The sequence below is a fragment of the Cornus florida genome, unplaced genomic scaffold (genome assembly GCF_030987335.1).
Source record: "Cornus florida cultivar Cherokee Brave unplaced genomic scaffold, ASM3098733v1 CherokeeBrave_3.0.0_Hap2_Chr04, whole genome shotgun sequence".
NCBI classification, from domain to species: domain Eukaryota; kingdom Viridiplantae; phylum Streptophyta; class Magnoliopsida; order Cornales; family Cornaceae; genus Cornus; species Cornus florida.
In genome coordinates this window covers 5,016,641-5,040,838 of record NW_026775574.1, presented here as the reverse complement: position 1 = coordinate 5,040,838, position 24,198 = coordinate 5,016,641, and the positions used below count along the sequence as shown (strand labels likewise).

The following is a 24,198-nucleotide window of genomic DNA, read 5'->3' as shown; positions in this document are numbered from 1 at the left end:
GTACAAACATGAATCAAATAAGAAAAATGTTTGTTATTACCAAATTCATATATATATATACATACATATATATATATATAGAGAGAGAGAGCACGAGAGATTATTCAATATAAGAGAAGGACCTCTAAAAATTAGAAGAGAAACCTACATCAGACAAAGGATCTTTTATCTACACGATTTAAGATTAAATTTACTAAGATGAAGAAAAGTAACTTATAATCATTATCAATCTAGAAAATGCACATGAGTTCATTCTGGAAAGAAAATAGAATAATCAATGATCTAATCACTACACATACAATTTTGTCAAATTTTGAAGATGGAAGTTTAAGAACAAACAAATAATTAAAGTGACACGACTGTATATGAGAAAAACAAAGTTGTATACAGCTTAAGGCAGCATTGAAAACACAGTGAACTCTAATATCACAACATTATGAACGGCAAGGCCAGTGACCTAGCTGTATCAGCTTCTTACCTCCCAAAAGGAGGTCAAAAGTTCAAGTCTCAGAAAAGACTAGTGTGTGTGAGTACCAATTAAGAAAAAAAAATATATATCACACCATTGACATTGACCCCTTGCCTCTGCATTTCATGTGAATGGAGTTGTTCACATGTTTATGAAGAGAAGACGAGGCTAACACAGTTTTAACAACTGAGATAAAAACCAAAGAGTCAAGTCTAGGACTATGATAAGTTGCTCTGAAGGATTTCAGAGTTACCACTTGAGATCTAATCAATATCCCTGGTTTGCAGATATCCGGGATTTACATTGTAGTTACAAGTTCAAACAATACCTAGTTGGAAAGGTTCCTGGTCACACACACACACACAAAATTCATAACAACTATGAGTCCAAAAAGGAGAAAAGTGTGGATGAGTGGGAGTAAGACTAAATAAATAGGTTTCTGTGGTAAAACCAGGATCACTTGTGATGGTGGCAAAGGATGAACAAAAAATACTGTCTGTTTCCGGTGAGAATCCACCGACGGTCCGATGGATGGTTGGGGAGGAGTGGAAGTTGTCATCTTAGATACTCAAGAGCATCATGGATTAGGATATGGGTAATGGCTGTGTGATTAACTTATCAAATTAAAGGACAAACAACACCGAGGCACATCATATTTTATGGAGAAAAAAAGAACAAGGAAGTTGATAGATATCATGCCATCAAGAGGGAGATAAAGATAATATGATTGCGGGAGCTGGGGCTTGGGGAGTAACTTACCAGGACAATGAGCATATTTGTAGTGTGTTTTTCAAAGCATAAGTGGCAAAACAATAAAATTAAGAAATTAAGAACCAAAATTCATCTGCATAAAGTTCAGACATATCCCAGAAACAGGACAAGAAAGAGATAATGACTGTCCACTAAATTAGTTTGGTCATGAACACAAGCTGGGGTTTATGTAGTTCTTGGTTGAAGAAGCAACAAGAACTAGAGGATGCCCAAAAGAATATCTGATTCAAGGCTGAGATATTGTGACTTGTTGAAGTACCGGGCATAGAAGAACGGTGAGAAGAGCTTTATGCAATCAATCTAAATTATAGTCAAGTTAAGCAATTAAACAGTCCATTCCCATAGAAGAAGTTCACGAAAACAAATAATCAAAGAAGTTCCCTAAATCGAATAATCAAACTAACAAAAAGATTAATGCATTCCCTCTGCAAGATCTTAGGCACGAAATGCAAATTAAGCACTTCCGATTTCTCACAAACCATGAACAATAAAATCTGAAACAACATCTAACTCAAAGCTCTTGCTACTTATAGTACATTTATTAAATAATTGACATACGAGCTGAACATACACAGATCACAATATGAGTTTGAATTTTATACAATATGATCTCAGATCACTTTCATGTTCATTGACAGTAGTAACATCAATAATATAACATACAAAGGGGAAAAAGAAGACCGAGTTTCTTATTACTATCAGAAATACATACCACAAACCAATATCAAAAAAAAGGAAGGCATTATAATAGAAAATTTTATAGGTAAACCACATCCATGGCTGCAAAATTGTTTCTTGATTCTTTACACCCAACTCACCGGTTTATGGCTGTGAAGTCCTGATCTGCTGCTTGATGTTGTCCGTAGGGAGCTGAGCATCCGACGTCATGGTTTGGTGTTGAGCAGCCATTTGAGGTGCCATAGCCCGAGAATAGTATACTTGGGCATGTGTGGGATCAGCAAATTCATAAGCATAATTACCACCACCAGCCGAAGTAGGGGCCATCGACTGAGATGGATGATGCATCTGAGAGAACCCAATATACTGTGCCTGATGCTGATGCTGACTAGAAGGCACTTGCATAAACTGTTGTCCTGATGAGGCTGCTGTTCTGTACAGACCTGCAACTATTTCGGGTTTAGCAGCACCAACAGCATTTCTTGCAGGATTGTAAGTGCCCGAGTTCGGGATCATGGTTGGAGGAGGAGGCTTTTGGGGCCGATTAGAAGGGACAGGAGCGGCAGCTTCGCTATAATCCGATTGCTGAACAGACAAGTTATAAGCTTGGGTTGGCCGAGCGGCCATGTAGTACACTGGGTACTGCTGATCAAGTCCATGGTGGGGGTGCATTTGGGGGTTCTGTTGCTGGGATGGGTATATAGGGTAGTAAGATGGGACACCAGTGGAGTGATGTTGGATGTATTGTGCATTGGCCTGAATGAATGACTGTTGCTGTTGCTGATTCAATTGCTGTTGTTGATTCAATTGCTGTTGTTGTTGATTCAATTGTTGCTGTTGATGTTGATTCAATTGTTGCTGTTGTTGATTGAATTGCTGTTGTTGTTGTTGATCAAATTGGGTTTGTAGTACAAACCCAGAATTTGAGTTTGGATCAGATGAATCAACAGGTTTAACAAGAACTCTGTTATTTCCAGAAGAGATTTGAACCATAGGATCTTGATAAATCATTGGTCTTTGTCGAGACAATGGGTTTGTTATACTACCATCACTGTGAAATTCAAACAATTATGACTAAATATACATGTTCAAACAATTATGATTTACATATGCACATAAATGTAAACATGAATAGAATGAAAATTGGAAGAACTTAAAATATGTAGAAAATTTGGTACCTTGAAACTGAATCTGGGGAAGTTAAATCAGGACCACCACTTTGTTTTGGCTGTGGCTGTGGTTGTGGTGGTTTTCGATACGCTGCGGACATCCTCTGCTCTGATCTTTCATCATCAGAGATGAGCCGATTGGAATACTCACCGGAAACACCTGCTGGCACGCCGGACACCGTCGTTGCCACCGCAACAGTAGTCAAAGCAGTAGGTGGTGAAGACAGAACCATAAACCCTCCATCATCTTGCTTCTGCACAGCAGCCCCAGCACTCATCTGCGAGAACTGTTCCTCAATTCCGCCCATCATCGCCACCCTGGGATCCTCCACGTGAACCCGAATCGGCGGCAAGTTCGCGAGCGACGGAGATGACGAAGTTGACCCGAACGACGACGTCGTCTCCAGCATCGGCGAATCAGGCACCGAATGAACATCCTGAAAACCCTGCTTGTTGCTGTTGCTGTTGTTGCTGCCACTAACCCCTTTAGCATTCCCAAACGATTCAATCTGCGCCTCCACGTCTTTGGAATTCACATTCCCGGTGATCGCGACATCGTCGTCGAGTCCCAGTAAGCAATTCACCGACACCGAATCAGAAAGCCCTCTATTCGCGCCGTTGAGAGCGTCGAGGAACCAATCCTCTGATTTCGTAGAGTTCTCGAGCAGAGACCCAATTGAGGCGGCCGACTCGGGTTTCGACGGGAACAGAAAGAGACGGAGGCGAGACGACTTTTGAACGGCGGCGCCCGCCGTGGTGGTGAGCCGGTCGAATTCTTCGATCATGTTTTCGAGGTCTTCGTCGGTGGTGACGGAGATTAAGGAATCGAGGTCTTCGTTTGGAAGCTGGTACTTGAGCGTGAACGATTGGCCACTGAGGAGGGTTTTGGAGAGACGGTTGGTAAGGTCGGAGAGGGTTGTTTGACGCTCGGCGACGACAATCCGGGTATCGCCGCCGACGTAGCACAATGACTTGTCGTGCGGGCGGGGGACTATGTGGCCGCCGTAGCTGCACATCAGGCGGAGCTTAGCACCGCCGCCAGAGACGGCTGGGGTGAGTGAATCGTCAAAGGAATCATTGTTTCGGGAACGTGGGGACGACTCAACTGAGTCAGCGTAGTTGAGGTGGACCGACGCGCCGGTGAGTGGCGGTGCAGGTGGTGGAGCCTCCATGTGGGTGGGAAGTTGGAGGTGGTATGCTCCTTCCGGGAGGAGAGAGAAAAAGGAGGGGGCTTGTTTAGTGGGAGTTGGATGCTCTTATAGTAGCTCCAGCTGTTAATTTTTGTATTTTATTTGATTAATTTATTATATTATTATTATTATTATTATTTTTGTATTTAATTTTTGCTGTTTGGGGGAAAAGAAAAGAAAAGAAAAGAAAAGGTGTGTGACATTTGGGTCTTCTGTTCTGTGCAAAAAATATAAAAAGAAGGCAAACCAGGTTGGGTTTGAATCTGTGTACTAGTCAGGGTGTCATATGGTTTGACAGCTAGTTGGCTTAGTCAGAAAAAAATAAAATCTAGTTGGACCCCACTTGGCAACTGTCATGGTAACTTTGTAAGTAAGTAAATAAATTAATGTGGGGAAAAATAAATAAATAATTAATTAATTAATGCAGCTTTTGATATTATGGAATCCCAATCTTGAAATTAAAATTAAAGGGAATTTTTTTAAAAATAGTATCTTAAATTTAGATTTACTTTAAAATGATGAGAAGATTAAATAAAAACTGTCACTTAATTGAACATGTTTAATGCCAAAAGATAAATAGTTTTTTTAAAAAAAATAAGTAGTAAATACCATACAAATCATATGTTTTTAAAAGGAGTAATACTATACAAACCAAATTAAATAGAATCAACATTTCTAATCCACTGATAGATTCACATAAATCGTTGGATGATAACATGTGTTTGGGAAAAAAAATGAAATGAATTGAGGGAACTGTGTTAATCACGTATTGTGTTTAGTTAATTAATAAAAAATAAAAATAAAATAAAAAGATAATAATAATGTTTGAAGAAAGAATTGAATGGTACTATTTAATGAATTTACTATCTTATTCTTTTTCATATGTTTCGTTTTTTTTTTTATTTAAATAACAAGAATTGTGGCAAAATCAGGAAAACTTTTATTAAACTTTATAGCATTTTTTCTTTCATTTTCTTCCATTATTGGAAGGAAAACAAAACTCACCTTTCATGTCTAATTTATATCTCTCCAAATTCATTCATTTCCTTTAATGGTTTATATTAAACATAATACAATCATGGTTTAACCCTTTTTCAATGGTTCGTTACACACTTTCAAGAATCGATCGATTCATATTCATCCAAATCTGTTACACCCTGACTAATAATGAGACTATAAACCATAAATATAGCATTCCCTTTCATGACCTTTCTTTTCTTTTTCCTTCATTTCTCTGCAACCAAACTAAGTCTTAATGTATGAAAAAAGATACCATGTCGACAAACAGCCGGCGAGTGGGAGTTAGATGTAGAGACCACTCACTATTAGTTGACCAATATCTACAAGTGTAAAATTAATGACAAATTATTTATGAAAATGGAACATGTTACCGATTTCATTTCTAAATGCGATATGATTACTTTTAAGCCTAACATTTTAATTAAGTTTCCAATAGGTGTTTTGTTGGATGTATGTATAATATCTCATTATAAATTATCATTTAATGTTTTTTTTTTTTTTTTTTTAAGTTAAAGTTAGAAAAAGGTGAGATAATATGTGGCCGTTTATCATTTAATGTTAGATAATCACAATTTTCAAATTGAGTTGTCACATAAAAAAATATGAAAGTGACATTTAAAAAAAATAAAAATAAATAGAGAAGTATATAATCAATCTCTTGTCTGAAAGTGATAGGAACTAGATGAGACATATATACAATCTTCTATTTAGTGCAAAGAGGATAATTTTTTTTTATTTTTTATATATAAATATTTTTAAACTTTTAGGTAGCAACTGTTCCTTTCCCCTTTCACTAGTGTAAGAGTTGTCACTTTTTAATTTTGGAAAGATGAATGGTATCAGTTTTGTGTTATATATATAAGAGTTGTTATAGTGAATTAACCTAATCGAATATTTTTGATTGGTTATTTATGCACAATATATGTAAGTGGAGGGTCCATTCATTTATTTATTTCATTTGTTGTGGTGAATTGTCAAATCTATTTATTTTAATTGGTCCATTTATGCATAAATAAATAAGTGGGGCCCTCCACTTAATGTGTTGGGCATAAATAATTAATAAGAAACATTTGGTTAGATTATTCACTACAACAAAATCGGTGTAAGAATTATTACTCTTTTAATCATAAAATTGTATAAAAATGAAGCTTGTCTCATAACTGCCTTTTATAGTTATGAAAATAATTTTGTGTTTTTTAAAATTCTTGGACAACAATTTTTAGAGTTACAAATTAAGCCGAATCTAAATAATTTATTAATTGTGTGTCTATGTTCATTTTTTTTTTTTTTTTCGAAACTTATCATCTTTACCTTATTCCATATGAAAATGGTCAGACACATGAATTCCTTTTTATTGCTAATTTATCGTCTATCAATTTCGTGACCGAAATTGCTAAATAATAAGGTTCACACTTCAAAACCAGAAACATATGATTAAAGGTCAAAGTCATGTTAGGTCGGAGCCCACACTTGGGGAAGAATTCCTCAGTAAGTATGAGGAGCCCAAAAAAACAAGGACCTAATCGGTTCAGTATTTTAAAAGCAATTCTCAAAACAAATACAGAGTAATTACAATAATAATCTTGAAAATAAGCTTTCGTTAAAAAAAAAAAAAAAAAAAAAAAAAAAAAAAATTCAAGAACTAAACAAGTTTTTGTGTAACTTTTTGATTTTTAATTTAGTTATTTAAAAATTAAAATATGTTCTTAAAAATTGAACCAAACACCCCCTAAGTTTTCATTTAAGTTGTCCAAGCTCGTATGGGTCATTTCCTTTATATAAAAAACACACAAAAGAAAATGTGTGCAGGGCTATTGTCCTTCCATTTTAGGTACTAAAATAAGTTTGATATTGAACCATACAAAATTGAATGAAAAAGGCTGGGACCCAATGCATTTTCTCAGGCGCTACTTTAGGATTCTGGTCAAAATATAAATCATTTCAGTCACTTGAAACTTACATATATGCATTACAAACCTCCAAAACTTGTAATGTGACAGGCATTAGAATTTATAACCGACGCACATTTATAGTGTACGAGAATTGATTTTCACCCAACAAATCGTACACAGTGTGACATTATAGATCTTAGCCTTTTACAAAAAAAGGGACCACACGCTAATTGAAACCTCGTTTCATGACATTGTAATGCCTATGATGTTCAATGTATAAACCCCAAGTTAATTATGTACCCTAACTTATCCCCATCTCTCTCTCTCTCTCTCTCTCTCTCAACAAAAAATATATATATATATATATATATATGTATATATATATATATATCCCATGATCGATTGCGATTGCGGTATAATAAATTTGAACAAAGTCAATATAAATTGGTCGATACGAATCTTGAAAAAGAGTCGCGTATCGGACGATACAGCAAACTATGAATTTACACACACACATTATTTTTGCGAATCCTGCTTTATTTAAATACGGATAAGATTGGCAATGGCGATGATGTGGTGTATGTGATGGTTATGGAGGTGGCGATCACCATGGTGGAAGGCGTTGTGGCAGTCCAAAGTTAAATGAGATTAAATAAATTGATAATTTTTTTCCTTTTAAGAACCTAGCCTTATAGTCATTTCACAAATAATATCTAATTAAAGGAATTTTAATTTCTTAAAAAATTAAAAAAATTATTATATAATTAACCGTACGATTAGATCTTAAGGTTACAATTAAAAGTGATTATATTACTCCTACTCACCAAGGAACAGTTAAACACTTTTATATATATATATATATATATATATATATATATATATATATATAAAACATTCTTTTGAATCTTGCCTTACTTTCATACTTAACAGAGTAGGCCATATAAATTATTGGGTAAATTGCACCTTAAATTTTTATCAACGTCACTCAACATACGGTTAATAAATTTTTTTTACATTGACATCTCCTGATATTTCAAAAATATGCATTGACACCCCCTCCAATTAGTGGTGTTCAAAAAATCGGGTAAACCGAAAAACAGGACCGACCGTACTGAATTGGATAGTTTGGGCTAGTTGTATAACGGTTTGATCCGGTCTTGGGCCCAAAATTATAGAACCGTAATTTTTTGGTCCGATCCTAGTTTAGGGTCGTGCTAGACCGGACCAGCACAGACCGAACCGTTACTATGTTATATAATATATATTTATATATGTATATCATATCATAAACCCTAAATCAATTAAAGTTCTCATGTGCTCCCTTTTTTTCTTTTGTTCTTTAAATTTCTTTTTAAAAAAGTCAAAATTTTCTTTTCAAATATATTTCAATTTTCTTTCCTATTTATTTATTTTTTTTTTAACTTTTTTGCATATTATATCAATGTTAGTTGATTTTTTTTTTTTTTTTTTTTAAAAAAAAAAAACTTTGTCCCCTCAAAATTAAAATAAAATAAAAAGAAAATCAACTGAGACCGACAAACTGAATTGAACCAAACCAGTTTTTTGTGGTTTGGTTTGGTTTGGTTCCATGAATATTATGGTTCGGTCTGCTTTCAAAAATAGTGAAACCGTTATAAATGGTTTGGCCCCAAAACTTTCTCAATCCGGTCTAAACCGGACCATGTGCACCCCTACCTCCAACCTTTGAAACTATATGAAATTACCTTTTAACCCTTTGACTTGTCAATAACTTCATTTAAATCATAAAATTACAAATTTAACATCCTAACTAAATTTAATGGACCAAACAAACCTCTTCATCTCTTCCATACATATAGACATGGTTTATATATAATAATACTTATACCACTATAACCACCACCACAACATAAAAATAAAAAATTAAATTAAATTTTTTTTTTTAAATAGCTAGATAATTTTACACCACCATAACCACCACCACAACATAAAAATAAAAAAGAAAAAATAAATAAATTTTTTTAAATAACCAAATAACTATACACCACCATAATCAATGCCGCAACATAAAAATAAAAAATAAAAAATATTTTTTTTTATTAGACAAATAATTGTACACCACTATAACCTCCACCACAACATAAAAATAATAAATAATAAATAAAATTATTATTATTTAAATAGCCAAATAACTGTATATCACCATAACCACTACCACCACACCCAAACACCACAATAGGAAAAAAAAAAAAATGAAAATAGTCATGACCAATCCATACTTATATGTGTCAGATGCCACCAGAACCACCACCACACCAAGACAACACTACCAACACACCCAAACTCTACTAGAACCATCACCACCACCACAATAGAAAAAATAAAAATAAAAATTTTGAAACACCGTGATAATCTAGATACCACCACAACAACCACCACTAGAGAAAGAAACAAATTTAAAAACAGCCATAGCTAGCCCAGACCCACCATAATAGGGAAAATAATAAATAAAAAATACAGTCATGTCCGAGATCGGGAAGAGAGAGATAGAGTATCGGTGGTTAGGTACTAAAATGAACTAAAAAAAGAAAAAAAGAGAGTTAAAGATTAGGGTAGAGAAAGAGGCTTAATTATGAGGGTAGTTTTGTCAATTAACAAGACTGATATTTTGTAAATTAATTAAATTAAATACTCATAGGCAAATATGACATTTGAAATCACTAGGGCCGTTCATTGTTAAAAAAGTCGTTAACTTACATCTAAGTGATATTGACCGAAACATCAAGGAGTGTCAATGCAATTTACCCTAAATTATTTGTGTGAATCCCTTTCTATCCCCTTCATATCACATGCTATGTTTAGTTTTTTTACAATAATTTCTTATAACTTTATTTCACGTGCGTTTTTTATTTTCTGCCTCTTATCTTCTACAAAAATTACATTTTCTTTTTATCAGTATATTTATAGGTTTTCAATACATGTGTCCAAACTCTTATATATATATATATATGTATATATATATATATTTTCATACAAATAGGTCGACATATAAATTATCTATATGAATTCCTTTATATCGTCATATTACCTACTATGTTTAATTTTTTTAAGAGGGATAATACTTGCCTACTTACAGGGGTCATCCTTACTGACCACTGATGGGACTAGAATCCTTTACTGTAAATGGGTCCTACTGTACCCATGCTGTAATGCAAAAATGTATGTTTTTTTAAAAAATAATTTTTTAGTGAGAAGGAAAAAAGGAACGACGTTGTGGTAAATATTACTTCCTTCGTCACGGTCTACCTCAAACTACTATACTTCTACTGGGTTATTCCGGCATCACCTCGTCACTGTCTCACGACTGTATTTTCAGGTACTCACCTTTTCTTTCTCTCTCTTTCCCTTTTTTTTTTCTTTGTACATTATAGGATAACCCTAGAATTATTCACGACATTATGATCAATTAGAATGACTAATGATTTTAGAGAAAATTAATTTTAAAATATAGATGTTGAACATATTTTTACTTTTTACTTTTTGATGTTAAACGTAACTTAAAGAAGATTTGAACAAAATTTAAGAATTAAAATTACATATGAAATTGAGTATAATATTAATGTAACTCAACTTCTAATTTTTGGTTCTGCTACAACTTCTTAGATTTATAGACAAAATACTCTTTGAAGACAGAACATGTCTACCTAAACCCATCTTTTTTTACTATTTACGAAACTCGGTGTAGTTTAACTAAAAAGTTTTGCTATTTGATTTCTACACCAAAACAATTAATGAAAATGGAAGAACATAAGCCAATCAATTCACTTGGTTGGATTCGATAGTTTATGCATCTTCATATGTCTTACCCTATATTTGCAAACATTACTTTCCACTCGCAAATCAAACCCAAACTCCACCAATTTGCCTCCGTATTTACCTACCCACACTCCTTGCAATGCTAGCTCATAGCCATGGATTTATCAAGTCGACTGAAAATCTGTCCAATAGTGACCAGAAACTTTTCTATCCAAGAAAAAAGGAATTCTTTGTACTAGAAAAAATGTAGGAGTAAAATGTGTTGAGATCAATTAGAATGAAGAACACTTTGGTTTCAAATTTTCTATGCACGTATTTCACAAATAAATTTTTATTGTTTTATGGGATTTAATACTAAATAACTACATCAACTTCACCAACATCTCATATTGCCTAATCTACTAATGGATCGACCAGGTTCACTGTTTTATAATTAGAAGATTCATCACCATTAGATCAGCCATTTATTGAATAATTGGGTCACTTTTCGGTCAAATAGCTTGGTCTAATCCTTCCTCAAGAGTCTCACTTTTTTCCCATCCCTGATTCTAAACATTTTAAATCATACAAGTAGACAAATTTATTATTTTTGGTAATACATAGCCCTTTGTTCTAATGGCTGACATTCTTGATTATCTTTTTCAAGCGATACCACTTTGTATATAACTTCTCCATCCTGCTGAATTGATTCTTTGAAAATAGAATCCAACCGTAGCTTGATTTTTTTTTTTGAAATAACTAAAATATTTTTTTCGTGTAAATCTCACCAGCTTTGACAACCATCGTGCACAAAAGTTTAACATTCGGCTCTTGGTGAGTCTAATCATACCCCTCCTTTAGTTCAATATACCTTTTCTCAGTAACCATCTTGTCAAAGTGTTTGAAAAAATCGAGAATATTATGGTCAGATTTAGCGAATTTTTTCAATCCAAAATTGAAACTTTCATTGAGTTGAGTGCTATGCATACCAGTAGACTAGTGATTTTTTACAAATGCCTTTACCCATTTGGTCCTTAAATTATACGTATCAGATAACCATTTGTTGTCACGGACACCACACTCGGTAAGCATGGACTCCCAACATATTTCAAAACTATCTTCATCCTCATGTTCTTTCATAAACTCAAATAAAATGCCTCTTATACCCACCGGACCCTTGATAACATTGCCTATAACATTGCTTTGTACCATTTTGCATAATATGTCATATATAAAGATGGTAGTGTGTCTCGAGCATCACAAATGATAATACTTTTTATAATAGCTGCATATTAGTCACTTATAACTGTCTTCGGAAATTTATGAGACATTACCTTCAATAATTTCTCAAATAACCACACAAATGAATCCGATGTCTCATCATACATAAAAACACTTCCAAATATAATTGTTTCTCTGTGATAAATCAGACCACCAAAAGTGATAAATGGTCGATTCATATTATTCACCTTGTATGTTGTGTTGAACGACATAATATCTCCAAAATGACCATAGTCAATAATCATCCTTGCATTAGCCCAAAATATATTGGTTATCAAGGCATCTTTGTCCAATCGAACCACATGAAAAAATGAGGAATTTTCTAACATCTGGAATTGAAAATACTCAAATATGGATCCAGCCTCTCCAAATTGTAATTGTTTTGTCTCTTGGTTCTCAAATAATTTTTTTGGTCTACTTTTGTAAACCCAAGCACTTCTCTTGCCATGGATTGTCATCCCATTAGTACATATGAAGAACCAATTGGTAGCCCAAAATCATCTGCCAACTCGTAGTCAATTGCTTGAGGTACATAAATGTTCTATTGTGAAGGCATCAAATGAGTGCAATCTTTTCTAATAAGTTTATGGTTGTGCTTCTCTTCAAATCTGTTTACGAAATATATTCCTTCCACTCTTTCAAATTTTATATGCATGAATGCACCACATCCGACCCTTGTTTCTGCACTAACTTCTTTTGTAAGATGGTCCCTTTTGTCGTTTCCCCTATAACCCTCCTTGCAACATACAAATTGGACAGAAGTAGCTTCTCCAGTTTTATAGTTTTAATTGGAATAATCCATTCTTACACTAAATCCAACTTCACGTCCGTATGCATTGTAAAAGTCATGTGCATTTTCAACGGACTTGAACATCATTCCAAATTTGGGTTTATGGCCTCATTTACCTAATGGATTATCCGTTTAAAACCACCACCTATAAGAAGATAACAAAGCGTCTTAGAGAATGCAATTTCTCAATAAACATTTACTATTGTAAATATTCATAATAGTAACCAATAACTTATATATGATTTTTCAATCATGCAACTGATATTCAAGTTCATGCTCAATATCTTAGCACAAATAGCTCATATCATGATACCACTATGCCTAAGGAATACAATTCAGGGAAAGCTGCCCCTTAATTGTCCATTATTGAGCCTTTGATTTTAAGGACAGAATTTTATAGGAAAGAGCATGAGAGAAGTCCACTAAGTCGCTAATAGGCATGCATAAGAGGGTACCAGTGAGTTTGAACACTAACTCATTCATGGAGAACATGATGAAGCTTTATGGGTTCAAAAGTATCTCCTGAGGTAAGGACACGAGTCTTCTGTTACTTGGCCTCTTGCCTAATGGACGCATCTGAGAATGGGAAGATGCTTCTACGTGCGTTACTAAATTAAATCTTGTTTCCTTCATGGATCATAAACATAGATTGAAAAGTGGCACAATTTTTTTTAATATAATTTTATTTTTTCACTTAGGAGAATTAAATCTTATTACTCTAGAAAACAAGATGGGTTTTCCTCTATTGATTCCATTGAATGAATATTGGGTTGAGGAGTAGAGAACAAGGATGAATATTCCCAAACACAATAATCATTCTTATGAAAAAATAACAGATAATGCAGCCATTAGAACAAAGGGCTATGTATTACCCAAACTAAAAAATTTGTCTAATTGTATGATTCAAAATGTTTAGGATCAGGGATTGGAAAAAAGGTGAGAATCTTATGGAAGGATTAGACCAAGCTACTCGACCAGAAAACGACACAACTATTCAATAAATGGCTAATCTAATGGTGATGAATCTTCTAAAACAGTGAACTTGGTTGATCCATTAGTAGATTAGGCAGTCTAAGATGTTGGTGAAGTTGATGTAGTTATTTAGTATTAAATCTCATAAAATAATAAAAATTTATTAATGAAATACGTGCATAGAAAATTTGAAACCAAGGTGTTCTTTATTCTAATCGATCTCAACACATTTTACTCCTACATTTTTTCCTATTACAGAGAATTCCTTTTTTCTTGGATAAAAAAGTTTTTGGTCATTACTGGACAGATTTTCAGTGGACTTGATAAATCCATAGCTATGAGCTAGTACTACAAAGAGTGTGGGTAGGTAAATACAAAGGCAAATTGGTAGAGTTTGGGTTTGATCTGCGAGTGGAGAGTAATGTTTGCAAATATAGGGTAAGGCAGACGAAGATGTCATAAATTATCGAATCCAACCAAGTGAATTGACTGGCTATGTTATTCCATTTTCATTAATTTTTTTGGTGTAGAAATTCAATAGCAAAACTTTTTAGTTAAACTAGACCGAGTTACATATACTGTAGAAAAAATGGGTATGGGTATACGTGTTCTGTCTTTAAAGAGTATTTTGTCCATAAATCTAAGAAATTGTAGCAGAACCAAAAATTAGAAGTTGAGTTACATTAATATTATTCTCAATTTCATATGTAATTTTAATTCTTAAATTTTGTTCAAATCTTCTTTGAGTTACGTTTAACATCAAAAAGTAAAAACTAAAAATATGTTCCACATCTATCTTTTAAAACTAATTTTACTATAAAATTATTAGTCATTCTAATTGATCATGTTGTCATGAATAATTTTAAGGTTATCCTATAACAATGAAAAGAAAGGGAAAGAGAGAGAGAGAGAAAGGCTGAGTATCTGAAAATAAAGTTGTAAAAGAAGCGATGAGGTGATACCGGAACAACCGAGTAGAAGTATACTAGTTTGAGGTAAACCGTGATGACTAAGGATGGCAATCTCCTCCGATCCGGCGGGTTTCCGCCCCGCCCCGCTCTTAATAGGGTGGATTTAGTAGTCCCTAAATGGATTTGGGGTAGATATGGTAAAATAATTAAAAATCCGAAGCGGGTTTGGGGCGGAGGCGGATTTAGTGATAAACCCGCCCCGCCGCCGCCGCCCCGACTATATATGTATCTTTAAAATTTTTATAGATATATAAAATATATATTTAATATTTTTATGACTCTTATTACTTTGCTGCAAGTGTCAGTTAATATATTAATATTCACTACTTAGTAATTTTAAAGCGGGGCCAGTTTATTTATCAGCCCAATTTAAGCATTTTTTTTTTTACTACATAATAAAAGTAGCAGAACCCGCCCCGCCCCCACAATTAAACAGAGTTAGAGGGGCGTAGTCGGTACTTTGTCTCCAGAGTAGGGGCGGGGATGATATACTAATTATAAACTCGTCTCGGAGTAAGGGCGGAGTTGGTATGACGGATTTTTTAACGGGACGGAGTAGGGTTTACGTTGCCATCCCCAGTGATGACGGAGGGAGATGGCGGACTGGACGGTGACGAGGGAGGCGCTGAAGCAGATGAGGATATTTTGTTTTCCTTTTTTCTTTTTTCTTTTTGTTTTATTTATTTATTTATTTATTTTTTGTTTTTATTTTTTTATAACATCAATCCTTTTTTCCGTCTCACTCAAAAATTATTTTTTAAAAAAAAAACATACATTTTTGCAGTACGACATGGGTACAACAGGACCCATTTACAGCATAGGATCCTAGTCCCCACTGATATGGTTCAATCACAAATACACATATAATTTGTTATTACAAAATAATAAAAAAAGTGATAAATAAGAAAATCAGAAGGGTTAACTAAATTTATTTCAAAACAAGTTATTATCCTTATTTACTAATTTTTTGATTTTATAATAAAAATTACGTGTGTATTTATGATTGGAAGACATCAACGTTTAAGCAGAAATGACCTACTCACAAATGAGTTGTCAAATATTATTCTTTTTAATGTACTTGCTAATAATTTTACTTCAGCTTTGTTTTTATCTCTCCTTCTAATCTTCAATAAAAATTAGAGTTTTCTTCTATCCAGTATGTTTATAGATTTTCGTCCAAACTCTTATGTATATATTTATTTATTGCCAACGATGTACTTTAATAGCAATGGTGTAAAATCATTCGTCATGGCTATTGTCGCGACTGTAAATTCCTAATGTAATAATGATGCTATTATAATATTTTGTTATATATCCATTGAACAACGGTGAATGATAATGAGATGCATAGTACTAATCATCTAATTACCGTTGAACGACTCTTAAAGAATTGATAAAAAAGTAATCATTTAGTAATGCAAGTTAGGTCTACATAAATCTAATTTAGATTAATTTATTAAGTAGACTTATCTAATAAGAGTGGTCATGCAATATCACAGTTGTGCTTTTTCCTTTTTAATTTGGTTACTCATAGGATAAGATGAGATCACTAATGAAATAATAATAATAATAATTATTATTATTTTTGGGACAAAAAAAGCTATTGAGATATTTGGTGATATGGAATTGGTTTGTTCTAATTCATTAGCTTCTTCTTTTACTTTTTCACTCGATCTCTTAGATCGGTACTAATAATACTATATGTGACTTTGTGAGGGATGTGATGGCACAAATAAAAAGCATGTAAGCCAAACTTGCTTAATATATATATATATATATATATATATATATTGAAGTGATTGACATTATCTGATGACAAGTTTTTCTTAGTTGTGAAATTGTGACTCTGTGACATTTGATTTTTGGCACAACTTGTCGTGCCGATACATTGACAGCAGAATGTGATAGTTTTCCACTTGTGTGTGTGTGTGTATCAGGCATTCCTCCTCTTCTTCTTATTTATGAATTTCTGAAATATCAAAATAATTGCATGCAATATATGATAATGTTACATGTTTTGTTTATGTTGAGCATGTTATGGTATTATTATTATTATTATTATTATTTTTATTTTATTTTTAAAAGTTGAAGCAAATATAAATATAAAGAGAGTATGTATATCAACCACTGACACTCCTCTAAAAATGTCGTGTTTAACACAAACATGCGTGACATAATTAAAATGTGTTGAAATTTAAATATGCATATATTGTTTTTCCCTTCTTCTTCTGTTTGTTTTTTTTTATTATTTAAGAAAGTTGAAGCAAATATATATAAAGAGAGTATGTACATCGCATCGCAAGAAACGCTGATACTCCTCTAAGAATGTTGAGTCTGACACAAACATGCGTGAGATGGTTAAAATGTGTTGAAATATATAGTAGTCGGATACAGCTGGAATATAGTTGAGATGTGACATGGAGAAAGCGACCACACCCTTGGATACTTTTAAGACATGATAGAGTAGATTTGCAATTATTTTTATAACGGGTGTTCTAATACAATTTTAATACATATTGTGGATTTATTAGAAAAAAAACATATAAAGTGAGTTTAATAGAAATAAAATGATAAAAGTTAATTTATATATATGTAATATATTATACCGAGTATATACTTTTTTGTATTCATACCGTGTCCCATACGTGTATATAATCGTTACATCACTCCACTCTAAAGTCCTCGTGTCCCTATCCTTTATTACCAAAAAGGCCCCAACTCCGTGTATGGGGTTGGGAGCCCCACAACACAAAAGTGGCCAATGAGAGAGAGAGAGAAGGGGTTGGTGTGGGTCCCACAAATTGCAGTGGCAAGGAACAGCTCATCACCATTATAGGAGACCACGACCCTTTTAAAAGGAACAACAGCTAATCAACTTGAAGAATTGAGCCATTGGAGGCATTCTTTTAAGCTCCCTATACATGTGTTGTCAAAATACAGTACATTTTACTTTGATTCCTCCAACAATGCATGTCACTTTTCCCTTGTAGAAGGAGAAGAATGCTTTACGGAGTTTGTTCACTTTTCACTCGTAGAAGGAGAAGAATGCTTTACAGAGTTTGTAGTCAAGGAGGGTATTCGGTGCGCGCGCGGTTGATTTGAGTGGTGCATATTGTACAAATACGGCTTAGATAAGTCAAGTTCATCGTGAAGGTGACTCGCCCGAATATATTCCTTGACCTCTTACTATATATACTATCCTTCCTATGTGTCATTCTTAAGATGATTTGGAGGGTTGAAAATAAACATTTTGCCTCTTCGATTACCATTTAATGAACAATTGTATTTATCGTTTCACAAAATAAGAGAGAGAGTACGCGGTTGCAAGAGTTTTTGGTTTTTAAAAGTTACGTTAACATTTATTACTTTGACTTTCCTTGAGATTATTCGTGTGTGCTCAATGATACCTCTAGTCAGGGACGGACCCACATTCAACTGAGTGGGGGCAATTGCCCCAGTGATTTTTTTTTATAGTAATCTACCCTTATACTTTGTTTATTTTTAGTAATATACCCTTAAAATATTACATTTGCCCCCCTGAAGTTATTTAAAAAAATGCACTGTTGCCCCCTGAAATTATTAAAAAAAATAAAATAAAATGCACTATTGCCCTCCAAAATTCATTTTTGCCTCCCTTACCTTACATTCTAGCTCCGTTCCTGCCTCTAGCAATTTCTTTCTGACAAACTTGTTGACTGGATTTTATAAAATAACAATTTTGTCATTCCCTTGTATAAAAGACAATATAATATAAGAACATATTTTTCAAAATCACTTTTCTGAGTTTAGAAAAAATCAAAGTAATAATATTCGTTGAATAATCTACTCATTTATAGTTTATCTGAACCTTATAGGAGGTCAACATCATTTGTCCTTTCTAAAATGACAATGGGAGCGTATTTGTAACTTTATAGGGTGAGAATGTCTATAGAATATTCGTGTACATAAATTATAAGTACAAATTAATGTAATGAATGCATATATATATAAATTATACAGAGATTAAGCTGAAAATGTTTGCTTCTAAGGTTTGGAACTCTTATATAAATTAAGTTGGATCACTTCTCTCATGATTATCCAAGTAACTCATTAGACTTCTCATTTATATCTAACGTTCATCATGGACAGCGGCGGAGCTACTGAAGTACTTACATGGGCTATAACTCAAGTCAAAAAAATAAATAAGTAGTATTATTATACATCAATTCACAGCCCGATTCATATACAATATTACTCTTCCTCTTAACTCGGTCTATATGCAATATTACTCTTCCTCTTAATCCAATTCACTTTAGAATCTAGCTCGCCCCGAATCTAGTTTCACCTAATATTTTGGTCCCATCTGTTTGAATTCCATGCGACATGTTGCATGAAGAAGATATTTGAAGGACTACTGGTTAGCAAATTTAAGAAAATTCATTACCCAATTGGGAGGAAAGGAATGGGACATTTGGAAAAACAGACCATAGTGTCTGAATTAACAAAGTCATACCACTAGACATTGACAAGCACTTAATTAAACAACTATTGGTTCATAGATGTCAAAATTTAACATGCTTCAAACTCAATCCATTCCATGTCCATTTCTTTAGTTATTGGGAAATGCCAGCTTTAGCCTTGGGGTGAAGACTTTGATCCATAACAGCCTCAGTTACTATGAAATGATAGCAATTGTAAAATTTAGCCCTAAGTGGTCCAAGACCATGCATTTCTGCTTCAAGTTTATATTATTAAAAAGTTTGAATGGTGTACAAACTTATTGACACCTTTTGATTTTTTGCACAAAGTAATAATCTCATATTTGAACAAAATATATACTATATACACACACACACACACACACATGGGCAAAGTGAGAAAAAATACATCTAAATTTATATTTTGGACAAATAACCCCTCTATTATTTATTTTAGGTATATAAGTTCGTTAAATTTGAAAAAATGTAACAAAAAAGGACTTTAAGTCACTGTTTTGTTAAAATATAAAAATTTTAAGATATAAAATTTCGAAAATAACCTTTTCTCTTTTGACATTGTCCTAATTTTTTAACATATATTTTTTATTCAGTTATAGAGAATACTTTAATCTTTTTAAGTATTCATATCCTTGTTTATATCAAAATTGAATGTTAAGGACTTTTTAAAACGTATAAGGAATTGTATGCTCTATATGCATATCATAAATGTATTTTTCGCTAGTGATCCTGTATATATTTATATTTTTCCTTGGTCATATTTGAACAAAATATATATATATATATCCGAATGCCAATAGTGTCTTTAAATGCCAATATTTCTTGCTAGCAATCTAAGCTCTTTCTCTCAATAATTGCACTCATGTAAAAAAACCTTAAGAAAACTGTACGCACGCCGATTTTGACTTGAGCCGATAGATACTTGTGAGGGCCACCAATCATAGTGGGTCCTACAAGATTCGTGTCAGTATCAATTCACGCCGAAATATAACATATAGTCCAAAAATTTATTCAGGTTAGGAGCACTTTGAAGCTAAACATTTGAAACCTCTTTGGTCCCAATAATCTTAAAGCCAAGATTATATTTTCTCTCAATATATTTAGATGCTCTATTGTTAGGGATAATTTCTAGTGATAAGCAAGAATAGATTCTATTAAATTTTTTAAATTTTCATATGTGTGTGTGTGTGTGTGTGTCTATATATAGATAACTCAAATTGGACATATCCACGCACACATATATTTATGTGGGACACTTTTATTCCAATATAAGAAGACAAACGAAAATATTCCCAGGATATATTTCAGATGATGTGATAAACAGGTATTTAACGTGGAATGGTAAGGAGCAACCATTACCTATCTCTAATCCTTTTATGCCTTTACTGTGACCGTTGAAAATACAACTTAATTAATAAATTAAAAAAAAAACTTCAAATTATTAACTATGGGAGAAAAAAAATTATTTTCATGCATTTGAACTATTTTTTTTTTTCATATTTTAATTCAATATAATCGAATGTAAAGTATATATATTTTACCACAAATACATATAGCTAAATAATAGAAATTAAAAAAATATCACTGTTGATTTTTTATTTTTTTTAATAGAAAAATACATGGGCTTGAACTTGGGGTTTAATTGTGTAAAGAGTCCAGGGTGGTTCGGAGTACACATTGGGTTAATGGGAGATTGGGCTTTAGCGCCTTGAAATAAATGGAGCATAAGAGAAAATGTTATGGACCTCTGGATCGGTGAGTTGTGAAACATCTTGTGAGTTATGAGCTCGGCCCAAACACACAATTTTTTTACTCCATATCCCAAAAACACAAAATTGTGAGTTACGTAGTTTCTCAAAAGGGACATTTTATTTGAGACAAAGGGAGTAATTAACATAGTCTAAAAATTGAAAATTTCATCAAAACTTGTCTTTATTTGTAGTCTTACTTACTTATAAGCTCGGGATAAATAATATAAATAGTAATGATTGGGAGTCTGACGGTCAAACACATCCCATTCATTTTATTTGAGTAAGTGCTAACGTCATCATGACATCAGAGTTACTAATGACATCATAATGATATCAGTTATACTTACATAAATCAGTTGAACTTGTCCAACATTCGAACTCCAAATCATTATTATCGTATAAAATCAATATATTATCAACTTTGCGGACTCTCCTTACTAATTAATTTCAGAACGTGTTTACGGAAGACATGCAAATGCCAACAACCTCTCTCTCTCTTGACCAGGGGCGGAGGGAGAGGGGGACCAAGGGTGGCCATGGCCCTCCCAAAATTTTGGCAAATTTTTAGTACTAGTTACTAAACGTATTTATATTAATAATTATTTTTTTTATATAAAAATTAAATTGGCCCCCTCAAATTTTTTGTAAAATATATTTATGGTACTAAATTATTGTTATTAATAGTAATTTTTCTAAAAACTAAAGTTGGTTCTTCAAAAATTTTGTAAAACCTTATTTATGGTACTAAATTATAGTTACTAATGGTGATTTTTATATAAAAATTAAAGCTTGTCTCTCTCAAATTCTAAAAAAAAAAAAAAATTATTTATGGTTTACTTTATGATTATTGAATGTAGTTTGCAAATGAAATTACTTATAACTCTTCAAATTCGAATAAAAATTCTTATGATTATTGAATGTGGTTTGTGAATGAACGTATTCTTTTATTTATTTATTCATGTAGATATGGTTTGTGAATGAAATTACTTATAACTCTTCAAATTTGAATAAACTTATAAATTCCAAATATAGTAAATAATACAAATAATAACCATTATTATGATAATTCTTATTGTAACATACTTTATTTATACATACAGTCACACACACATATATATTATTTGTTATGAATTAGAGAGAAGAAAAAAAATACTCAACTATTCTTAATTTGTTCTATTTTTCTTTTCATATCATTTATAAACAGATGCTCTAAACTAAAAAAATTACGAAGTATTTTAATTTTTTATTTTTTAAATTTAATTTCATATTAATTGATTTCGCCCCCCCCCCCCCTCCCCCCCAAATAATTTTTCTTGGCTCCGCCCCTGCTCTTGACCAGTTGGAACACCACACATCTTCAATCTTTAAAATGAGAAAAGAGAAAAAAAGAACCTTGTAAGAAGCAATCTCAAGGTATAAGCTCGGATCAATCATACAAATAGTAATGATAGGGAGTCTAACAATCGGATACATTCGACTAATTTTATGTGAGTAAGTGCTGACATTATGATAATGTCAGTCACACTTACATAAATCTTTGTCCGACTTTCGGACTCAATTTAATATCTTCATATAAAGTCAACTTATTATCAACTTTGCGGACTCTGCGTACTAATTAATTTCATAAGGTGTTTACAAAAGACTTACATGGGCAAACGCCAACAGCCTCTTTCAAGACATTTGGAACGCCACATATCTTCAATCATTAAAATGTGGGAAAAGAGAAAAAGAGTACCTTGTAAGAAGCTATTTCAAAGAACAACCAAATTTTAAATCTTAACGTATAATTGTAGCTATCATTTGCAGAAGATAGTCCTTTGGAGGTTTTATAATTGATCAACTTCTTAAATCTCTTAACTTTTCTCTTAATCCACAAAATGGTTGTGTCCACCTTCTACTTTACATTAAAGACATGGACGCGTGAACATAAAGAAGAAAAAAGACATGACAGCAAGTACAAGTAAAGAATATCTATTTGAATTAAAGAGATAATTGTATTGAGAAAGACATCTCCACTTTTGGTTTTTCATTTTATTTTATTTTAAAAATCAAATTAATTATTTAAATATATTAATAGATATTAGTAATGCAGTAAATCTAGTTGGGACAAGAATTCTCTCCGACACAGGAAAGGTCGGACACATAATTTCGTGATTGAGATTGAATTGATAAACGGAACTCAATAATGATGATGTAATCTCAACCACTCAATTATGCGCTGAACCACTCCAGCACGGGAGAGAATTCTTATCCAATCATCCGATCCAGTTGTATGATTTTTTGGTGTAACAGATCACTGCGTGTGTGTGTGTGAATATACATAATATTGGTGATGCAAATGTGGTATGCTAAAAACAAAACTAGTGAAGTGAAATGGATTAGAATTTAGATTGGGTAAAATAATTGAGTACATGGATGGACAAATGAAAGCAACTTTCATATCCCATTTTAAACGGTTGCCCCTAAATAAATGCACAATCTACGCGCTTGTACATGGCCCACCAGTTCTTGAATGGTCGTGGGCTTGGGAAGCAACTTGAATATCCAAAAATTTCAAGATAAGCTCAAATTTAGAATAGAAAGATCTGAAACAAAGGAAAAGTTTAGTTGATTTTTCTAAAAATAATTTTTAAAAACTCACAAAATAGAAAACCATTTTTAAAGAATTATAAATTATAATTTTTTAAAATAAATTTTTTTGACTTAATTTTTTTAAAAATTATTTTTCAAAAATTGTCAATCAAATTTTTTTTTTTTTTAGGCTAGTGGAAATCACCCTATTTGTTAGATAGTGTATTAATTGTGTGTCTATGTTTGTTTTTTTTAATAATTAGAATAAAATCATTTTTGATACATATATTTTTTATTGTTTAATTATATTAAATTTATTACCTTAATTACATTAATTAATTTAATTTTTTATAGGAAAAAAATTACTCCGTGTAAAAGTAATATATTCTGCGTTGTTTTTGTGTCGGCCTCTCTTCTGTTTGAC

General features: G+C 32.6%; 1 protein-coding gene across 1 annotated transcript; it reads right to left on the bottom strand.

Annotated features, from left to right (window-relative positions):
- Window positions 1–1,747: 1,747 nt before the first annotated feature.
- On the bottom strand, window positions 1,748–4,327 carry LOC132302577 (RNA polymerase II degradation factor 1-like). The gene is made up of 2 exons (XM_059799480.1): window positions 3,097–4,327; window positions 1,748–2,969 (listed from the first exon to the last, which is right to left on the bottom strand). The coding sequence occupies exons 1-2, from the start codon at window positions 4,257–4,259 to the stop codon at window positions 2,063–2,065; spliced, it is 2,070 nt and encodes a 689-aa protein (XP_059655463.1). The 5' UTR covers window positions 4,260–4,327; the 3' UTR covers window positions 1,748–2,062.
- Between the last annotated feature and the right edge of the window lie 19,871 nt (window positions 4,328–24,198).